We start from the raw sequence: 17,925 nt of genomic DNA, 5'->3' as shown, positions 1-17,925 counted from the left end.
CTGACTTTATATCACACAATTCTGACTTTATACACACAATTCAAATCTGACTATCACACAATTCAAATCTGAATTTCACACAATTCTGACTTTATACACACAATTCTGACTTTATACACACAATTCTGACTTTATATCACACAATTCTGACTTTATACATACAATTCTGACTTTTTATATCACACAATTCTGACTTTATACACACAACTCTGACTATACACACAATTCTGACTTTATACACACAATTCAAATCTGACTATCACACAATTCTGACTTTATACACGCAATTCTGACTTTATACACACAATTCTGACTTTATATCACACAATTCTGACTTTATACATACAATTCTGACTTTTTATATCACACAATTCTGACTTTATACACACAACTCTGACTTTATCACACAATTCTGACTTTATACACGCAATTCTGACTTTATACACACAATTTATGACTTTATACAAACTCTGACACAATTCAAATCTGACTATCACACAATTCTGACTTTATACACGCAATTCTGACTTTATCACACAATTCTGACTTTATACACGCAATTCTGACTTTATACACACAATTCTGACTTTATACACACAATTCTGACTTTATACACACAATTCAAATCTGACTATCACACAATTCTGACTTTATACACACAATTCAAATCTGACTATCACACAATTCTGACTTTATACACACAATTCAAATCTGACTATCACACAATTCAAATCTGAATTTCACACAATTCTGACTTTATACACACAATTCTGACTTTATACACACAATTCTGACTTTATATCACACAATTCTGACTTTATACATACAATTCTGACTTTTTATATCACACAATTCTGACTTTATACACACAACTCTGACTATACACACAATTCTGACTTTATACACACAATTCAAATCTGACTATCACACAATTCTGACTTTATACACGCAATTCTGACATTATACACACAATTCTGACTTTATACACACAATTCTGACTTTATATCTGACTTTATACACACAATTCTGACTTTATATCACACAATTCTGACTTTATATCACACAATTCAAATCTGACTATCACACAATTCTGACTTTATATCACACAATTCTGACTTTATATCACACAATTCTGACTTTATATCTGACTTTATACACACAATTCTGACTTTATATCTGACTTTATACACACAATTCTGACTTTATATCTGACTTTATACACACAATTCTGACTTTATATCACACAATTCTGACTTTATATCACACAATTCTGACTTTATACATACAATTCTGACTTTATCACACAATTCTGACTTTATCACACAATTCTGACTTTATACACACAATTCTGACTTTATATCACACAATTCTGACTTTATATCACACAATTCAAATCTGACTATCACACAATTCTGACTTTATATCACAATTCTGACTTTATCACACAATTCTGACTTTATCACACAATTCTGACTTTATATCACACAATTCTGACTTTATATCACACAATTCAAATCTGACTATCACACAATTCTGACTTTATACACACAATTCTGACTTTATCACACAATTCTGACTTTATCACACAATTCTGACTTTATACACACAATTCTGACTTTATACACACAATTCTGACTTTATATCACACAATTCAAATCTGACTATCACACAATTCTGACTTTATACACACAATTCTGACTTTATCACACAATTCTGACTTTATCACACAATTCTGACTTTATCACACAATTCTGACTTTATACACACAATTCTGACTTTATATCACACAATTCTGACTTTATATCACACAATTCAAATCTGACTATCACACAATTCTGACTTTATATCACACAATTCTGACTTTATCACACAATTCTGACTTTATCACACAATTCTGACTTTATATCACACAATTCTGACTTTATATCACACAATTCAAATCTGACTATCACACAATTCTGACTTTATACACACAATTCTGACTTTATCACACAATTCTGACTTTATACACACAATTCTGACTTTATACACACAATTCTGACTTTATATCACACAATTCAAATCTGACTATCACACAATTCTGACTTTATATCACACAATTCTGACTTTATCACACAATTCTGACTTTATCACACAATTCTGACTTTATCACACAATTCTGACTTTATACACACAATTCTGACTTTATATCACACAATTCAAATCTGACTATCACACAATTCTGACTTTATATCACACAATTCTGACTTTATACACACAATTCTGACTTTATATCACACAATTCTGACTTTATATCACACAATTCAAATCTGACTATCACACAATTCTGACTTTATATCACACAATTCTGACTTTATCACACAATTCTGACTTTATCACACAATTCTGACTTTATCACACAATTCTGACTTTATACACACAATTCTGACTTTATATCACACAATTCAAATCTGACTATCACACAATTCTGACTTTATATCACACAATTCTGACTTTATACACACAATTCTGACTTTATCACACAATTCTGACTTTATCACACAATTCTGACTTTATACACACAATTCTGACTTTATACACACAATTCTGACTTTATATCACACAATTCAAATCTGACTATCACACAATTCTGACTTTATATCACACAATTCTGACTTTATACACACAATTCTAACTTTATCACACAATTCTGACTTTATCACACAATTCTGACTTTATACACACAATTCTGACTTTATACACACAATTCTGACTTTATATCACACAATTCAAATCTGACTATCACACAATTCTGACTTGATATCACACAATTCTGACTTTATCACACAATTCTGACTTTATACACACAATTCTGACTTTATATCACACAATTCAAATCTGACTATCACACAATTCTGACTTTATATCACACAATTCTGACTTTATCACACAATTCTGACTTTATATCACACAATTCTGACTTTATATCACACAATTCTGACTTTATATCACACAATTCTGACTTTATATCACACAATTCTGACTTTATATCACACAATTCTGACTTTATCACACAATTCTGACTTTATCACACAATTCTGACTTTATCACACAATTCTGACTTTATACACACAATTCTGACTTTATATCACACAATTCAAATCTGACTATCACACAATTCTGACTTTATATCACACAATTCTGACTTTATACACACAATTCTGACTTTATATCACACAATTCTGACTTTATATCACACAATTCAAATCTGACTATCACACAATTCTGACTTTATATCACACAATTCTGACTTTATCACACAATTCTGACTTTATCACACAATTCTGACTTTATCACACAATTCTGACTTTATACACACAATTCTGACTTTATATCACACAATTCAAATCTGACTATCACACAATTCTGACTTTATATCACACAATTCTGACTTTATACACACAATTCTGACTTTATCACACAATTCTGACTTTATCACACAATTCTGACTTTATACACACAATTCTGACTTTATACACACAATTCTGACTTTATATCACACAATTCAAATCTGACTATCACACAATTCTGACTTTATATCACACAATTCTGACTTTATACACACAATTCTAACTTTATCACACAATTCTGACTTTATCACACAATTCTGACTTTATACACACAATTCTGACTTTATACACACAATTCTGACTTTATATCACACAATTCAAATCTGACTATCACACAATTCTGACTTGATATCACACAATTCTGACTTTATCACACAATTCTGACTTTATACACACAATTCTGACTTTATATCACACAATTCAAATCTGACTATCACACAATTCTGACTTTATATCACACAATTCTGACTTTATCACACAATTCTGACTTTATATCACACAATTCTGACTTTATATCACACAATTCTGACTTTATATCACACAATTCTGACTTTATATCACACAATTCTGACTTTATCACACAATTCTGACTTTATCACACAATTCTGACTTTATCACACAATTCTGACTTTATACACACAATTCTGACTTTATATCACACAATTCTGACTTTATACACACAATTCTGACTTTATCACACAATTCTGACTTTATCACACAATTCTGACTTTATATCACACAATTCAAATCTGACTATCACACAATTCTGACTTTATATCACACAATTCTGACTTTATACACACAATTCTGACTTTATACACACAATTCTGGCTTTATACACACAATTCTGGCTTTATACACACAATTCTGACTTTATATCACACAATTCTGACTTTATACACACAATTCTGACTTTATCACACAATTCTGACTTTATCACACAATTCTGACTTTATACACACAATTCTGATCATCAGCATCTCAGCTCATGGATTTCGCTCTCTCCTGATTTCTGCCTCAGTATGGTGATGGAGCCAGGATGGAGTCCGCTGCCTGGAGACCCTCATCCCTACTTCCAGGTGGATTTCTTGGAGCCCACGTGGATTTCTGGTGTGGTGACGCAGGGCAGTGAGCGCATGTGGGGTTACCTCACCAAATACAGGCTGGCTTTCGCATTGGAGGACGGGGATTTCCTGAACTTCACTGAGGCTGGAGACAGAGGCTCTCCTCCACAGGTAATGTGTGGCCTGAGCCCTGAGCTTCAGCTGATGCTGGAGACAGAGGCTCTCCTCCACAGGTAATGTGTGGCCTGAGCCCTGAGCTTCAGCTGATGCTGGAGACAGAGACTCTCCTCCACAGGTAATGTGTGGCCTGAGCCCTGAGCTTCAGCTGATGCTGGAGACAGAGGCTCTCCTCCACAGGTAATGTGTGGCCTGAGCCCTGAGCTTCAGCTGATGCTGGAGACAGAGGCTCTCCTCCACAGGTAATGTGTGGCCTGAGCCCTGAGCTTCAGCTGATGCTGGAGACAGAGGCTCTCCTCCACAGGTAATGTGTGGCCTGAGCTCTGAGCTTCAGCTGATGCTGGAGACAGAGGCTCTCCTCCACAGGTAATGTGTGGCCTGAGCCCTGAGCTTCAGCTGATGCTGGAGACAGAGGCTCTCCTCCACAGGTAATGTGTGGCCTGAGCCCTGAGCTTCAGCTGATGCTGGAGACAGAGGCTCTCCTCCACAGGTAATGTGTGGCCTGAGCCCTGAGCTTCAGCTGATGCTGGAGACAGAGGCTCTCCTCCACAGGTAATGTGTGGCCTGAGCTCTGAGCTTCAGCTGATGCTGGAGACAGAGGCTCTCCTCCACAGGTAATGTGTGGCCTGAGCCCTGAGCTTCAGCTGATGCTGGAGACAGAGGCTCTCCTCCACAGGTAATGTGTGGCCTGAGCCCTGAGCTTCAGCTGATGCTGGAGACAGAGGCTCTCCTCCACAGGTAATGTGTGGCCTGAGCCCTGAGCTTCAGCTGATGCTGGAGACAGAGGCTCTCCTCCACAGGTAATGTGTGGCCTGAGCCCTGAGCTTCAGCTGATGCTGGAGACAGAGACTCTCCTCCACAGGTAATGTGTGGCCTGAGCTCTGAGCTTCAGCTGATGCTGGAGACAGAGACTCTCCTCCACAGGTAATGTGTGGCCTGAGCTCTGAGCTTCAGCTGATGCTGGAGACAGAGACTCTCCTCCACAGGTAATGTGTGGCCTGAGCTCTGAGCTTCAGCTGATGTTGGAGACAGAGGCTCTCCTCCACAGGTAATGTGTGGCCTGAGCTCTGAGCTTCAGCTGATGTTGGAGACAGAGGCTCTCCTCCACAGGTAATGTGTGGCCTGAGCTCTGAGCTTCAGCTGATGCTGGAGACAGAGGCTCTCCTCCACAGGTAATGTGTGGCCTGAGCCCTGAGCTTCAGCTGATGCTGGAGACAGAGGCTCTCCTCCACAGGTAATGTGTGGCCTGAGCCCTGAGCTTCAGCTGATGCTGGAGACAGAGGCTCTCCTCCACAGGTAATGTGTGGCCTGAGCCCTGAGCTTCAGCTGATGCTGGAGACAGAGGCTCTCCTCCACAGGTAATGTGTGGCCTGAGCTCTGAGCTTCAGCTGATGCTGGAGACAGAGGCTCTCCTCCACAGGTAATGTGTGGCCTGAGCTCTGAGCTTCAGCTGATGCTGGAGACAGAGGCTCTCCTCCACAGGTAATGTGTGGCCTGAGCCCTGAGCTTCAGCTGATGCTGGAGACAGAGACTCTCCTCCACAGGTAATGTGTGGCCTGAGCTCTGAGCTTCAGCTGATGCTGGAGACAGAGGCTCTCCTCCACAGGTAATGTGTGGCCTGAGCTCTGAGCTTCAGCTGATGCTGGAGACAGAGGCTCTCCTCCACAGGTAATGTGTGGCCTGAGCTCTGAGCTTCAGCTGATGCTGGAGACAGAGGCTCTCCTCCACAGGTAATGTGTGGCCTGAGCCCTGAGCTTCAGCTGATGCTGGAGACAGAGGCTCTCCTCCACAGGTAATGTGTGGCCTGAGCTCTGAGCTTCAGCTGATGCATCTGTACATCTAGTTAACTGTGATGTCTGTGGCAGATTTTCGAGGTGAGGATGGTCGGGCGGACGCCTGTCACGCGGTGGTTGGACAGACTGGTCAGAGCTCGCTTTCTCCGGATCATTCCTGTAGAGTTTCGGCCCACTTTCTATCTGCGTGTGGAAGTCCTGGGCTGTAGAGGAGGTGAGGCCGGAGACAGCTGGAGAATCAGTCCAGCTCATGGGTCATACCTGAGAATAAACAAGGAAGAAAATTACAACTACTTCTGTTACATTATTTTCATGAAACACATTTAAACACCGAACTTTGATATCATATTATAGTTTTCAATAATTATTATTTTTATATTTTCCTTTTTTAAAGTTTAGTCATTTTGTTTTGTGTTTTTGTCATATTTTATTACTATAACATTTTTTTAAATGTATATATATTTAATATAGTTTTCTAATAAATTGTATGAAATAATTATATATATATATATATATATATATATATATATATATATATATATATATATATATATATATATATATATATATATATATATATATATATATATATATATATATATATATATATATATATATATATATAATATCATTATTTTTAATATATATTTTAAATTAATAAATAGCCAAATTAATATTACTTTGATATATGCATGCAATATAATTTATAAATGAATGCATTTATTAAAATGTGTACATTTTAAATCATATTTTTTCACATTCCAGTAATGAGAAATGTACTTAATTGGCATAATATATAATAAAAAGGCATAATAAATAATAATTAATTGGCATAATAAATAATAATTAATATGTATAATAAATAATAATTAATTGGCATAATAATTAATATGCATAATAAATAATAATTAATTGGCATAATAATTAATTGGCATAAATAATAATTAATTGGCATAATAAATAATAATGAATTGGCATCATAAATAATAATGAATTGGCATAATAAATAATAATTAATTAGCATGATAATTAATAGGCATAATAAATAATAATTAATTGGCATAATAAATAATAATTAATTGTCATCATAAATAATAATTAATTGGCATAATAATTAATAGGCATAATAAATAATAATTAATTGGCATTATAAAAAATAATGAATAGGCATAATATATAATAATTAATTGGCATAATAAATAATATAAGTATTTTTAGTATATTTATTTTTTAATAAATAAATAGCCAGAACTAATAACACTATGATGTATGCATGCAATAACATAATATAAACAAATGCATTTATTAAAATGAATACATTTTAAATTATATTTTTTCACAAACCAGTAATGAGAAATGTACTTAATTGGCATAATAAATAATATCATTATTTTAAATATTTTTAAAATTAATAACACTATGATCTATGCATGCAGTATAATTTATAAACGAATGCATGTATTAAAATTAATACATTTTATATTATATTTTTTTCACATTCCAGTAATGAGAAATGTTCTAAATTGGCATTATGAATAATAATTAATAGGCATAATAAATAATATAATTATTTTTTCATATAAATAAATAGCCACATAAATTACACTATGATCTATGCATGCAATATAATTAAAAAAATGAATGCATTTATTAAATTAATACATTTTAAACAATATTTGAATGAGAAATGTAACTAATTGTCATGAAAAATATTTATGGTCCTAAAAAGTGGGCTTCATTTACTTAATGAAGTACATTATGCGTTACATAATGTATAATATTATGCAGTATATTATATCAGTAACATATATATTTGTTGTTGTCAGATGAGTTGGTCACACCCAGTAGTGAAGTGACCACAGCGCCCCCTGGTGGACCGGGATTACAGAACCACACCGGACCAACAGGACGTCCCGGCTACTATAACTACACATCTGGAGCTCCAGGACTTCACACCAGGAGTCCACAGGACGGCAGCCCAGGCGTGGCTCCGCCCACCCACATCACAACAGCGCCACCTGGTGTCGGCCCGACGGGACAACCGGGCGTCCATATTCTGACCACACCCTACTCCAACAGGACAGGTGCGTGTTTCTGTGCTTGACACCTCAGGTGCTGGTCAGTGGCAAAAGTAAATGTGTATTTTTCTTTTTTCAAGGGTTGTGGGATGCATCTACACCCTATGATGATGAATTACCCAGAGTCCTGTGTGTGGAAGGACAGTTTTCCTGCAGGACGTTCGGCTGTGTGGAAGCTGAGCTGGTGTGTGACGGCCGCGAGGACTGTCCCGACGGATCAGATGAAGACCGCTGTGGTAAAAACAAAGCACACGCACTAGAGCCCGACCGATAATGGATTTTTAAGGCCGATACCGATATTTGGTGATTTGAAAATCTGATATTCCGATATATCGGCCGATATATATAACAGAAACGCGTAAAAAAAAACTTTCCCTTACATTAGTTATTTGTAGTTATTCATGAATCTCTAAAATAATATGATAATGCAGTTTAAAAATAAACTTGTTTGTTTTATTGTCACAACAGAACAGAGAAACATAAAAATATATTACAATTCTGATAAATAAAATGTATTAACCCTCTGGGGTTCTTCATTTATGGGTCACACTCAGGACCTCGGGTCAAAAATGACCCGGAGGGCGGGATTAAGATAAAAAAGATTTGAGTAAAATCAATGGAATATTTTTTTGTTCAATAATATTTTTTATTTTATTTTTTGGTGTTTTGAGATAATTTTATGATTTATAATTTATAATGAATATTTATGCAATAATTATAACCCATTTTTCCCATTGAATATAATTAAAAAAATGTATATATATAATTTTTTTTTTAACGCTGCATTTCATTTTAGAGTCAAGCCTAGGCCTCATGAAAGCAATTTTTTAAATGAGATCGGTGCCATCCGGTGGACACACTGAGCATTTTTATCACGCAATAGCACATTTTTACCACTATAGTGGATCTTGCGTTTTATAAAAAAATGTTAAAAATAGTAGCTTCATCGGAATGGTCCGAAACTTGGTGACTTTATTGGTACTTGGTATATGAACACCCCAAAAAAATGGGGACAGGATTTGAAAAGTCTAAGTGGTCGTAAAAAAATAGTCACACTCAGGACCTTCGGGTCAAAAATGACCCCCATAGGAAATGAATGGGAATTAGTTTTTTTTGTGCATACAATCTACAAATAAGCCAGGATGCAGAAAAAAAGGACTCAACAGTGAAGCAAAACAGACAAAAAAACTCACACACACACACACAAAAACACACAAATGAACGCGTGCCATTCCAAAAGCTAATTGTGTTTTTGTGTGTGTGTGTGAGAGAGAGTTTTTTTGTCTGTTTTAGTGATTCACCCCTTGTCACCAATCCTGTCCCCAATTGTTTTGGGTGTTCATATACCAATAAAATCACCAAGTTTCGGACCATTCCAAAGAAGCTAAGATTTTTAAAAACATTTTATAAAAAGCTTCGGGTCATTTTTGACCCCAAGTACCCCAAAGGGTTAAAAATACAAGCTTAAGATGTGAAACTTTAAGTCCTTTGGATGAAAACACAATAACAAAAACAAAACAAAAATCTAAGTTACCAGTATTAATAGACGTGGTAAGCTTCATAAATATAACTTTGAGAAAGACTGGAAGATCAGTTCAGTTCTGATAAATAACAACAGCAAAATATAATATAAGCAGCCTGCCTTCTAAAGTGCAGTAAATCCATTATCCGACTCGTTAATGCTGCAACGCACTTTCGTTCACTCCTCGTGTGCATAACTTACAATGCAGGGACTGGAACTACAAATATACTAGTTATAAATACAGTAATCATTACTTTATTTAGGCAGAATAAGTTTGTTGTGATTCCCAAGCGCATTAATGTTAGCGCTCTTCCACTGACAGCCATGGCATTAGCTAGCTTTGTGGTCAGCTAAAGTCTATGATAAGACATAATTTCGAAATGGACAACGTCATACTGCAAAATATTGTAAAACATACTTTTTCAAAATAACGGGCAGGGAAGCAATGATTCGTCTCATGCTGTGAAACGGTCACGCTATAACTTACTAGTGTGGCACCATGAGAGTTTCAGGATCTTTAACAGAGAAGTTGAATGCTTGCAGACTCAAAAACCATCTAGTTATTCTGCCATTGCTCTCCTTATTCCGGGCCATCCATTGCAGTGGTGCATGGTCTGTTATTAATACAAATCTCCTCCCCAGTAAGTAGTACTTGAGTGTCTCTAGGGCCCATTTAACAGCCAGACACTCCTTCTCAATTGTGGCATAATTTTTCTCGTGCTTTGCCAATTTCCTACTGATGTAAAGTACAGGATGTTCCTCACCTTCATGTGTTTGAGAAAGGACTGCTCCTAGACCCACCTCAGAGGCATCAGTCTGCACTATGAATTCTTTTGTGAAGTCTGGGGATTTCAAGATTGGTCTGGAACACAACATCATCTTTAACTTGGAGAAGGCCTCCTCTGCCTCTTTGCTCCATTTTACCATTCTGGAGTGTCTGTTAGAGGTTAGTTCTGTGATGGGTGCAACCAGACTGGAAAAGTTAGGCACAAACCTCCTATAGTAATTGGCCAGGCCCAGGAAAGACTTGTTTCTTGGTTTGTGGTCTAGGCCAGTTTTTAATTGCCCCAACTTTGGCTTCTTGAGGTTGTACCGAACCCCTGCCTATTGTGTAGCCCAGATACTCAGTTTCGCTGTAGGCAATTTTAAATTTTTTGGGGTTTGCAGTCAAGCCCGCCTCTCTGAGGTAATCCAGTACCTTCTGTACCAATTCAAGATGGCTTTCCCAGTCTGAGCTGTGGATAACCACATCATCTAAATAAGCAGCCGCATACCGCTGATGGGGTTGAAGAACACGGTTCATGAGCCTTTGGAAAGTGGCCGGTGCCCCGTGCAGGCCAAAGGGTAAATGAGTATAATGGTATAGCCCCTCTGGTTTTGCAAAAGCAGTCTTCTCCTTGGAATCTGGAGATAAGGGAACTTGCCAGTAGCCTTTTGTTAGGTCTAATGTTGTAATGAAGCGGGCTTTACCTAGCCTGACAATCAATTCATCAATGTGGGGCATAGGGTATGCATCAAACTTTGATATCTCATTTAATTTCCTAAAGTCGTTGCAGAACCTTACTGTACCGTCTGGCTTGGGGACCATCACAATAGGGCTTGACCATGCACTCTGAGACTCCTCTATGACCCCTAACTCTAACATTTTCTTCACCTCTTCCTTGATGGCTTCTCGTCTGGCCTCTGGAATTCTGTAAGGACGCTGCTGTACAGTTTTCCCCGGGACAGTATGGATCTCATGCTGGATTATTCTAGTATGGCCTGGAACTGGGGAAAACACATTTTTGTCACGATCCACTAGCTCCATCACCTCCTGTCTTTGTTGTGGGTTCAGATCTGGGCTCAGCCTGACTTCTTCTCGTGCTGGGTCACTGGGTTTCCTTGGGGAAAGAGAGCACATCATCACGTCTCTAGGGTGCCAGCGTTTCAAGAGGTTGACATGATATATTTGGTCAGGCTTTCTCTTGCCTGGTTGCCTAACCCTGTAATTTACCTCCCCTACCCTTTCCATGACCTCAAAGGGTCCCTTCCAAGTGGTTAGAAATTTGCACTCTACTGTGGGCACCAGCACTAATTCACTCGGTCTCCAGGCTGAAATTCTCTTGGCTGAGCTGGGCGGTTACATATAATTTGCTGCTCCCGTTGTGCTTTCTCCATGTGTTCTCTAACAATAGGGTAAATGGCTGCCATTCTGTCTCTCATTTCCCCCACATGCTCAACAAAAGACCTATGATGGCAAGGCTGTTCCTCCCATGCTTCCTTTGCTATATCCAGCAGACCTCTTGGCTTGTATGGGTACAAAAGTTCAAAAGGGGAGAACCCTGTGGAGGCTTGCGGCACTTCTCTAATTGAGAACAAAAGATAGGGTAAGAGTTGATCTCAGTTTCTGCCATCCTTGTCAATGGTCTTACGAAGCATTTGCTTGAGGGTCTTATTAAAACGTTCTACAAGGCCATCTGTCTGTGGGTGGTACACTGATGTTCTTATCTGCTTTATCTTTAGGAGGGTGCAGAGCTCTTTCATTACTCGAGACATGAATGGGGTCCCCTGGTCTGTAAGAATTTCTTTTGGGATACCCACTCTACTACTTATCAGGAATAGTTCCTTGGCAATTTGTTTTGTTGTGGCTTTCCTTAATGGCACCGCTTCAGGGTAGCGGGTGGCATAGTCTACCACCACCAAAATATATTGGTGACCCCTGCCGCTCTTTGAGAGTGGCCCCACAATGTCCATCCCAATCCTCTCAAATGGGGGTTTCGATGATGGGTAGAGGAATCAAGGGACTACGAAAATGAGGCTTTGGAGCTGAATGCTGACACTCCGGACAACTACGGCAGTAATTCTCTACTTCCTTATGCACACCAGGCCAAAAGAACCGTTTTAACACTCTTTCTATGTTTTTTTCCACCCCTAAATGTGCCCCCAGCAGATGAGTGTGGGCTAATTGCAGTACTGTGGCCCTATGGGTTTGAGGCACAAGCAACTGCTCTATCGTCTCCTCTCCTTCTTTCTTTATTTGGTAGAGCAACCCTTTCTTGATTGCAAAATATGGGTAGGCTATTGGGAGACCACTGGTAGCTACCCCATCCACTACTCTCACATTTTTTAAAGCATTAATGAACGTTGGGTCATTTAGTTGGGCTGTTCCATACTGGCCTGTTAACATCTGACGCCCTGGCACTTCTGGACCGCTCTCACTTCCTTGGGTTGACCCCGGCTCCTCAGACTGTATCTGTACCCTCCTCTGGGTGATGGGCTGTTGTGGTGGCTCATCTGCTTGTTCTGAAGCAGACTCTGTCTCTTCTGGGTTGTCTCCCCAATCTGTCCATGTTTGCACTGGAAGGCAATGGTGTATTAGACTTTGAACATTTTGATTTACATGATTTATTATCTTTTGTCTACTTTTACCCCGGAGCCGCTGTGGTTCTCTTGTTCTCCTTGTTTTGTACATCTTGCCACAACATGTGAAACACAGGGCAATCTCGACCAATCAGTACCTGTACCGGCAGGGAATCCACCACCCCAGCTCGAATTTCATACTTCCCTTTAGTTGTGATTAGTGTTACTGCAGATGTGGGGTATGTGCAGGTATTCCCATGTACACACGAAACTGGAACTGGGTTTTCTGGTGAGACTTGCTTTGGGTTGACCAATGATTTGTGAACCAGGGTAATCATGCTTCCAGAGTCTAATAATGCCTCTACATCTTGGCTATTGACATATACAGGGCACGTCATGGCTTGGAACGCAGAGGTCCCCAATAAGGCAGCAAAGAGGTTATTTTTCAAGCCACTTGAACTCTCTGCTGTTGGCATAGGCTCATCTGCCTGATTCCACTGCCACGAAATGTGTCCTACTTCCCCACACTTGAAACACGTTCTCAGTTTATACGACGTGCTTTCAACTGGGGATTCTTGCTGGCTGGGCCTTCTCCCCTGTGGACTAGCCCACCTAGGGGTAGGGGCTCTAGGGGATAACTTTTGTTGGGGCTGTGCACTGATTGGGAACCGTGTGTTCAGCATGTCTGCACTGGCTTGGAATCTTTCGACAGCTTCTATCATTTCTTGGGGTGAACTTGGGTTATTCTGACAGACAAATCGTTTGGCTTCAAGGGGTAAGGCTCTCACAAACCTGTCCAACACCAAGGAATCAATAACCTCTGATGCGGAGCGCCTATCGGGCTCTAACCACTTCTTAGCAAGGCGCATTAACTAATGCATCTGTGTACGCGGTGGCTGTTCCTTCTTGGAGCACCATGCATGGAACCTTTGTGCCCTCCCAAACTCTGTAAAGCCACTACGACTTAATATTTCTTTCTTTAAGGAGTCATAACTATTGGCCAGTCTAGGAATGCCTTCTGTGACTCTCCAGATAAAAATGGTGCCAAAATTTTGGCCCATTGATCTTTTGGCCATTTTTCTCTAACAGCAGTGCTTTCAAAGGCATGCAGGTAAGCTTCAACATCATCATTCTCTCCCATTTTAGGAATAAAGTCACTAGCCCGTATCCTGCTAACATCTTGGGCTCGTTTCAGTTCCAATTCTTTAACTTTAAGGTTATTAGCCCTCTTTTGTTCCTCCAGTAAAGCCGCTTGGATTTGGTGCTGGATTTTACTACTTTCTATCATTGTTTTCAGTAAGTCTTCCATTTTACCATCAATTGACTGTGTACTTAGCTTAGAAAACAGGCCGGTAAGGTCCTCCACTTCACTCTGGAACATCAGCAGTCATCCACATGTTCCTGCATTCTCCACCATATGTGGCACCATGAGAGGTTCAGGATCTTTGACTTGTGTAGTTGCCCAGAAAAACACCACTTCAACAGTCTCTTCAGTATGCAGGTGTGTGTTTTTTAATCATTAAACAAAAATAGTATCAACTTAAATATCTTCAGCTCACAACAAACAACTTAGTCTTTCCTTGGCTCACGATCGACTCCCCTCACAGCCACACACCTCCAGTTATATCCTGTTCCTGGTCTGATTAGCTGCAGCTGCTCTCTCAGGCAGCCTGGGTTTTGTAGTCCTTAACAGGCAGCCATCTTGCCTCCTAGTGTCCACGTGGGGTAACCTGAGAAGGGTAGTTCTTACAAGATGCCCTTTTGCTCCAGCCATCTTAGAGCAATGTATCTGCCTTCTAAAACACGCCCTCTTATGATGCCACACTAGCTAATTCCATTTCACTCTTGGCTTACATGTAACAGCAAAACTGGACTTGGCAAAACTGGAATTTCGTCATGCTTATTTGAGTTAAGAGAACTGATGGGGATGCTCTTTTCAATGTTATATAAGCAATGTACATGTCTCGTGCCAGCTTACCATGCACTTCATGGATGATCTCAGTTGTGTTGTGAATGCGGCGCAGCATGACTCTGGATCAGCTGGAGTTGCCAGCCGGCACGTTGTAGAGCGCCCACTGGTGGACAAACTATGAAGCGCCAACACTCATAATGTGGTTGAGCGGTGTTTCTTCCGTTTTTTTTATTTATTTTTTATATCGGCCATCATAAATGCTGATACCCATAGTTTGGAAAATGCCTGATATCGGCCGATAATATCGTCCTGCCGATATATCGGTTGGGCTCTAACACGGACGTTGTGCCACATGAGACACATGAGTATCACTGACCTCTCTCTCCTCAGACACATGAGTATCACTGACCTCTCTCTCCTCAGACTCATGAGTATCACTGACCTCTCTCTCCTCAGACACATGAGTATCACTGACCTCTCTCTCCTCAGACTCATGAGTATCACTGACCTCTCTCTCCTCAGACACATGAGTATCACTGACCTCTCTCTCCTCAGACACATGAGTATCACTGACCTCTCTCTCCTCAGACTCATGAGTATCACTGACCTCTCTCTCCTCAGACACATGAGTATCACTGACCTCTCTCTCCTCAGACACACGAGTATCACTGACCTCTCTCTCCTCAGACACATGAGTATCACTGACCTCTCTCTCCTCAGACACACGAGTATCACTGACCTCTCTCTCCTCAGACACATGAGTATCACTGACCTCTCTCTCCTCAGACACATGAGTATCACTGACCTCTCTCTCCTCAGACACATGAGTATCACTGACCTCTCTCTCCTCAGACTCATGAGTATCACTGACCTCTCTCTCCTCAGACACATGAGTATCACTGACCTCTCTCTCCTCAGACACACGAGTATCACTGACCTCTCTCTCCTCAGACACATGAGTATCACTGACCTCTCTCTCCTCAGACACACGAGTATCACTGACCTCTCTCTCCTCAGACACACGAGTATCACTGACCTCTCTCTCCTCAGACACATGAGTATCACTGACCTCTCTCTCCTTAGACTCATGAGTATCACTGACCTCTCTCTCCTCAGACACATGAGTATCACTGACCTCTCTCCTCAGACTCATGAGTATCACTGACCTCTCTCTCCTCAGACACATGAGTATCACTGACCTCTCTCTCCTTAGACTCATGAGTATCACTGACCTCTCTCTCCTCAGACACATGAGTATCACTGACCTCTCTCTCCTCAGACACACGAGTATCACTGACCTCTCTCTCCTCAGACACATGAGTATCACTGACCTCTCTCTCCTCAGACACACGAGTATCACTGACCTCTCTCTCCTCAGACACATGAGTATCACTGACCTCTCTCTCCTTAGACTCATGAGTATCACTGACCTCTCTCTCCTCAGACACATGAGTATCACTGACCTCTCTCTCCTCAGACACATGAGTATCACTGACCTCTCTCTCCTCAGACACACGAGTATCACTGACCTCTCTCTCCTCAGACACATGAGTATCACTGACCTCTCTCTCCTCAGACACACGAGTATCACTGACCTCTCTCTCCTCAGACACATGAGTATCACTGACCTCTCTCTCCTCAGACTCATGAGTATCACTGACCTCTCTCTCCTCAGACACATGAGTATCACTGACCTCTCTCTCCTCAGACACACGAGTATCACTGACCTCTCTCTCCTCAGACACATGAGTATCACTGACCTCTCTCTCCTCAGACACACGAGTATCACTGACCTCTCTCTCCTCAGACACATGAGTATCACTGACCTCTCTCTCCTCAGACACATGAGTATCACTGACCTCTCTCTCCTCAGACACATGAGTATCACTGACCTCTCTCTCCTCAGACTCATGAGTATCACTGACCTCTCTCTCCTCAGACACATGAGTATCACTGACCTCTCTCTCCTCAGACACACGAGTATCACTGACCTCTCTCTCCTCAGACACATGAGTATCACTGACCTCTCTCTCCTCAGACACACGAGTATCACTGACCTCTCTCTCCTCAGACACACGAGTATCACTGACCTCTCTCTCCTCAGACACATGAGTATCACTGACCTCTCTCTCCTTAGACTCATGAGTATCACTGACCTCTCTCTCCTCAGACACATGAGTATCACTGACCTCTCTCCTCAGACTCATGAGTATCACTGACCTCTCTCTCCTCAGACACATGAGTATCACTGACCTCTCTCTCCTTAGACTCATGAGTATCACTGACCTCTCTCTCCTCAGACACATGAGTATCACTGACCTCTCTCTCCTCAGACACACGAGTATCACTGACCTCTCTCTCCTCAGACACATGAGTATCACTGACCTCTCTCTCCTCAGACACACGAGTATCACTGACCTCTCTCTCCTCAGACACATGAGTATCACTGACCTCTCTCTCCTTAGACTCATGAGTATCACTGACCTCTCTCTCCTCAGACACATGAGTATCACTGACCTCTCTCTCCTCAGACACACGAGTATCACTGACCTCTCTCTCCTCAGACACATGAGTATCACTGACCTCTCTCTCCTCAGACACATGAGTATCACTGACCTCTCTCTCCTCAGACACATGAGTATCACTGACCT

General features: G+C 40.4%; 1 protein-coding gene across 1 annotated transcript in view; it reads left to right on the top strand.

Annotated features, from left to right (window-relative positions):
- sspo (SCO-spondin) overlaps positions 1-17,925 on the top strand; it is a gene marked incomplete at both ends in the record, with an annotated part of 194,732 nt that overhangs the window by 74,430 nt on the left and 102,377 nt on the right. The window contains 6 exon segments of the mRNA XM_079806852.1: positions 4,411-4,624; positions 6,496-6,637; positions 8,250-8,507; positions 8,582-8,737; positions 10,803-10,969; positions 12,198-12,318. Of these exon segments, the coding sequence (XP_079662978.1) occupies positions 4,411-4,624; positions 6,496-6,637; positions 8,250-8,507; positions 8,582-8,737; positions 10,803-10,969; positions 12,198-12,318 (1,058 nt within the window).

This window comes from Gobio gobio, assembly GCF_949357685.1.
Source record: "Gobio gobio genome assembly, chromosome: 23".
NCBI classification, from domain to species: domain Eukaryota; kingdom Metazoa; phylum Chordata; class Actinopteri; order Cypriniformes; family Gobionidae; genus Gobio; species Gobio gobio.
This window is presented reverse-complemented; position numbering and strand designations above follow the sequence as displayed.